The sequence below is a fragment of the Coregonus clupeaformis genome, chromosome 21 (assembly GCF_020615455.1).
Source record: "Coregonus clupeaformis isolate EN_2021a chromosome 21, ASM2061545v1, whole genome shotgun sequence".
Lineage (NCBI taxonomy): Eukaryota > Metazoa > Chordata > Actinopteri > Salmoniformes > Salmonidae > Coregonus > Coregonus clupeaformis.
Genome location: NC_059212.1, coordinates 8,388,577 through 8,394,491, shown reverse-complemented (window position 1 = coordinate 8,394,491; position 5,915 = coordinate 8,388,577). Strand labels below are relative to the sequence as shown.

Below are 5,915 nucleotides of genomic sequence, written 5' to 3'. Positions count from 1 at the left end.
GTCAAATCAAATGATCATTGTGCTCCTTCAACCGTCGTTTCTCTCCTTCAACCGTCGTTCGTTATCTGATGGTCTGAAGTCAAGATTTAGGTCGGAGGTCGCCTGTAATTACCCTATTGATTTTTTTCCTTCTTCCTTTGACATGGATATAATTGGTAACTATGGGGCTTCGGGTCATTTCCCCCAGCTTTACAGAGAGTGAGCAGAACTCAATCCCTAACAAACAAGTTAATATTAAAATAGATGAATTACATGTTTACCTAAAGGAATGTACTTTTGGAGAAGTGATGCTGCCCTTGGAAATCTCATGGTTTCCTTGTCCTGAGTAAATTGGTGAGTAACTGTTTATATGGAGCTGGCTGGATATTAGATAATTGATCTAGTTCTAACCCACACTCATTTTTACAAAGCATCCTAGGTATACAAAAACATACACTGGGAAACTAGAATAGAATTGAATCAAATAGAAAATTATTCTAAAGACTGGAATACAATACAATACAATACAATACAATATAATTGAGTAGAAGAAAATATGACTTTGTTGTCTAGCCAGAGATTTTTGCCTGTACATTCTATGGCGTTAAAGCATGTGAATACACCACAGAAGCTAATTCCCTCTATCAGGGAACCCTGGAAAGCTATTTAAAAGAGGCAGAGCAAGTAACACAACATGATTGTTATTCAAAATACTGTAACTATTAAACAGACACCATTAAGGAAAAATATACAACCTGGTTCTATTTTGAGAACCACTATTGTGTAGGCTCACACTGTGCATGATTTGACGCTGATGAGGTTACGTTGTCACTCCTCTCTTCCTCTCCAGTGCTGATGGTAGGGAGAGTCACCCCGGTCAGCCTGTGACCCGTCTACCTGTCTGTCTGTCTGTCCACAGGACACATGGGATACAGCAGACAGAAGGACTCCTCTCACCCTGTACGGAGATCTAAAACCTCTACTATCCCTGTGGGATTATGTACAACCATCCACCTCTCCAGAACAAAGGATGTCAGAACAGATTCAGAGTCTGGAACAATGCCAACCCCAGAAAGAGGCTCCCTGGAATGTCTTTTACCTAACTGTTGTCTACTATCACGGGACACAAACAAACAACAAGACGTTATCAGAGATGTTTGTTTGGATGAAAGGGAAAAACCCTGAGGGCTTTCCTTCTGATGTGGCTCTTCTCTACATTATGAGCTGATTGAACCCCCCCCCCCCCCACCCTACACACACGCACACACATCGTCCCTCCCCACCGATGATGGATCTGACGAATGACACCACGGTCATCACAGCCAGCGACGGGGGTGTCTTATTGGATGACTCCTCAACCCGCGTCCTGACTGGCTGTTTCCTCTCGCTGCTCATCCTCTCCACGTTGCTCGGCAACATCCTTGTGTGCGCCGCCGTCACCAAGTGCCGTCACCTGCGTTCCAAAGTCACCAACTTCTTTGTGATTTCGTTGGCCGTCTCCGACCTCCTGGTCGCTGTCCTGGTGATGCCGTGGAAGGCCGTGACGGAGGTCGCAGGGTTCTGGCCATTTGGCTCGTTCTGCGACACCTGGGTGGCGTTCGACATCATGTGCTCCACGGCGTCCATCTTGAACCTGTGTGTGATCAGCGTGGACCGTTACTGGGCGATATCCAGCCCGTTCCGCTATGAGAGGAAGATGACTCCTAAAGTGGCGTTCGTGATGATCAGCGTGGCCTGGACGCTCTCCGTCCTCATCTCCTTCATCCCCGTCCAGCTCAACTGGCACAAAGCCCAGACCTTTACCTCTACCTCCATCACTACCTCCACAACCACCCCCTACAGCCTCCAGGCCTCCCCAGACTCCTCTAACCCTGTTGGGGATAACAACACACATCAGGCCCCCCGGGACTGGGACAACTGTCACTTCAGCCTGAACCGGACCTACGCCATCTTCACCTCTCTGATCAGCTTCTATATCCCAGTGATCATCATGGTGGCCACCTACACCCAGATCTACCGCATCACCCACCGTCAGATCAGATGCATCGCCACCCTAGAACGGGCCGCAGAGAGCGTCAAGAACCGACACAACAGCTTGGGTGGAGGCGGTGGAGGATCCAGCATATCCGAATCAGAGAGCTCGTTCAAGATGACGTTCAAACGGGAGACAAAGGTCCTGAAGACGCTGACTCTGATCGTGGGCGTGTTCGTGTGCTGCTGGCTGCCCTTCTTCGTCCTGAACTGCATGGTGCCGTTCTGTGAGCTGTCGCCCCCCGGTGGCGTGGCCTCCTTCACCTGTATCAGCCCCACTATGTTTGATGTGTTTGTGTGGTTGGGCTGGGCCAACTCTTCTCTCAACCCCATCATATATGCCTTCAACCCAGACTTCCGCAAGGCGTTCTCTATCCTCCTGGGCTGCCACAGACTCTGTCCTGGAGATCACGGGATGGACACGTTCTGTCTCAATAAGAAATGAGCTCAGAGCCTCAGAACTCCCACTGGTAGTACAACATCTGCTGAGACACTGGTCTCAGAAGAGGATCTACAGGACCGGCTGTCATGGAACAACAGAGAACTATGGCATGCCATCATCTGGTGCATTGTATCGCCATAAGCAAGCAGAGGAAGCACTACAACCTTGGTGTAAAAAGGTTTGATGTTGTCATTGAGGGTTCCGCCACCTAACATGCAGTTTGATCTGAAATGGCACTGCAATGAGAGATGAGTGACCCTTTGCAGTGTCCCTGACTGTGCAGTGAATGCGGTAAGTCTAGTGACACAGTGTCTCTGTAGAGTAGATACTACAGTGAGTCAGGGCCTCAGACTGGGCTCTGATCCAGTGATCCAGTGTCTCTGTGGGCTGTCCAGTGATCCAGTGATCTAGTAGACATGAAAAAGGGTGAAGGATTTGATATTATGACTGTGTGTGACAGAGTACAGGAAGAGTGGTGCTAACGATTCTCTGAGACTGATAATCCACAGACTGGGCTGGCAACACGCACACACACGCACGCACGCACGCACGCACGCACACACACACACACACACACACACACACACACACACACACACACACTGACCGCTACAGATCTCAAACGTCATAGGGTTTTAAGACTCAAACCAAATCATATTTATGTATGAACATAAACATGTGAATGAATGACTTAAAAACGTCTCTACTGAGGCAGCTAGAAGGATTTCAGACTGTCCAATAGAGATTGATATTGTGTGCATTATTGTGAACTTAACAGAATGTTAAAAAACAGGACACTTTATTAGAAAAGTGAAGAGCTTAAATACAGTACTTCAAGAAAATATGTTATTTTTTACAATGTGTTCTCTTGCAAACAGTAACTTTGAGTGTGTTCTTGTTAAAGTCCATACCTATACTTCCATTGTTTTAATTGATGGGGGAACGCCAAATGATGGTCAACTGAATAATCTTTCTAATGATGGTAATGAAATTCAGAAAGCTTAAGGCTATTTCATAACAAACATCAATTTAATTTGGACCACCATTTTCAATCCCCCTCCAAAGTGTTTTACCTTATTAATGAGCTCCTCATCTTGCATTGTGTCTGTGGGTTTTCCAAAGCAATGCCAGGTGGCCCAACTAGCTCTCACGGTCTCACTGCAGAATTAGACGTTCATCCACGTTCTCCAAACGTCAGATTTGGAAGTGTTCTTGTTTCTCCTGCTGCTCTGTATCCTTCCATTTCTCCAAACGTCACATTTTGAAGTTAAGGGTTAAGTTTAGGCGCTCATTCCAAATGGTTAAGGTAAGGGGTTAAGGTTTGGGATAGGGTATAACAAAAAACAAAAAAAGTCTCGCATTTCACTACATCCTCAGGACATGGATAGATGTCCAATTTCAACGCCAATCTTGAACGATCTCCCTCGGTGGCCAGCTATTACATAGTCATTTTAGGAATATTTGAATAATTTTTGTGTCATGTCTGAATTTCTCATGAAAAGTTTCCCTTAATTAACTAGAGGTGAAACTAATTAAAACAAATGACCGTGTGATTGTCATGAAACCGACATGGAGCCGAGAAAGAAAGGCTGGGTCCCAAATGACACCCTATTCCCTATACTGTATGGTGCACTACTTTTGACTAGGGGCTATGGGGCTCTAGTCAAACGTACTATACTATATAGGGAATAGGGTGTCATTTGGGACGAACTGAAGTATTTTTCTTTACAATCTGCTTGTTTATTCCCTCACTGAAACCAGTACTTGTTATCTCAACTCTAAGAATCTCATTGTAGATCATATAACAGCTATGTGGTTTTGTGCCAGTATACAACAATTCTTTCTGAATAAATATAGGCCTCTATCTGTGGTATGTTTATTATTACTAAGGCCTGTGCCTGATCCACGCTGAATAGAAGTTCAGTGAAGTAGCTTTGTCCGAGCAAGAATGGCCCATAGGGCAGGAGCCTATCTCCTGTTTCGTAGTGTGCGGCAGCTTGATGTACAAGTCCACACCCTGGACAGGACGCTAGTCTTTTGCAGGTCTTTACCCCCAACAGTAGTGAATAGGGTGGATCACTGAATAAGAGTTGAACGCAATAGTCACCAGAACGACATTCACTTCGGATTCCAGGTTAGTCACTCTGAAGTTAATGTCATACCTCCAATGTTATTAAACCTGACGAGAGGAGCTCTCTGTCTCACAGCCAAAGCCTCCCTCATACTGTACTGTATCCTGTACACACACACACGCACACGCACACGCGCACACGCACACGCACACACACACACACACACACACACACACACACACACACACACACACACACACACACACACACACACACAGCGGAGCACAGTTCTGCAGTGGGATGACAGTGCTGTCCAGTGTTCTGATGTAGGCTCAGTACTGCCCTTGCCTCAGTGTCAGCAGAACGTCCTGAAGCATGCTGGGGGCAGTATTAGAGGGACACAGCAAGCAGACAGCAATTAATGTGACTGACATCATTCAGAGTGATGGCTGGGGCCCTGAACTGAACTTGTGAGGGAGGGAGGAAGGAAGGAAGGAGTAAGGGGGGGAGGGAGGGAGGGAGGTAGGAAGGAAGGAGGGAGGGGGTAGGGAGGGAGGGAGGGAGGTAGGAAGGAAGGAGGGAGGAGGTTAGGGAGGGAGGGAGGGGGGTAGGAAGGGAGGGAGGGAGGGGGGGAGGGGGGGAGGGAGTTTCTTGTAGTTGGCCACAGTTTCTTGTAGTTGGCCACCAGGTTTGCACACATCTCAGGAGGGATTTTGTCCCACTCCTCTTTGCAGATCTTCTCCAAGTCATTAAGGTTTCGAGGCTGACGTTTGGCAACTCAAACCTTCAGATCCCTCCACAGATTTTCTATGGGATTAAGGTCTGGAGACTGGCTAGGCCACTCCAGGACCTTAATGTGCTTCTTCTTGAGCCACTCCTTTGTTGCCTTGGCTGTGTGTTTTGGGTCATTGTCATGCTGGAATACCCATCCACAACCCATTTTCAATGCCCTGGCTGAGGGAAGGAAGTTCTCACCCAAGATTTGACGGTACATGACCCCGTCCATCGTCCCTTTGATGTGGTGAAGTTGTCCTGTCCCCTTAGCAGAAAAACACCCCCAAAGCATAATGTTTCCACCTCCATGTTTGACGGTGGGGATGGTGTTCTTGGGGTCATAGGCAGCATTCCTCCTCCTCCAAACACGGCGAGTTGAGTTGATGTCAAAGAGCTCCATTTTGGTCTCATCTGACCACAACACTTTCACCCAGTTCAGACGGGCATGTATATGTGCTTTCTTGAGCAGGGGGACCTTGCGGGCGCTGCAGGATTTCAGTCCTTCACGGCATAGTGTGTTACCAATTGTTTTCTTGGTGACTATGGTCCCAGTTGCCTTGAGATTATTGACAAGATCCTCCCGTGTAGTTCTGGGATGATTCCGTTCTCATGATCAT

The 5,915-nt window shown here is 47.2% G+C and overlaps 1 protein-coding gene across 1 annotated transcript; it reads left to right on the top strand.

Moving 5' to 3' along the window:
* The first annotated feature begins 1,264 nt into the window (after nt 1-1,264).
* On the top strand, nt 1,265-4,039 carry LOC121536687 (D(1) dopamine receptor-like). The gene has a single exon (XM_041844127.2). The coding sequence runs from the start codon at nt 1,265-1,267 to the stop codon at nt 2,453-2,455; it is 1,191 nt and encodes a 396-aa protein (XP_041700061.1). The 3' UTR covers nt 2,456-4,039.
* Nucleotides 4,040-5,915: the final 1,876 nt, after the last annotated feature.

Coding starts and splice junctions, on each gene's coding strand:
- LOC121536687 (XM_041844127.2), top strand. CDS start 1,265: ATGATGGATCTGACGAATGACACCACGGTCATCACAGCCAGCGACGGG.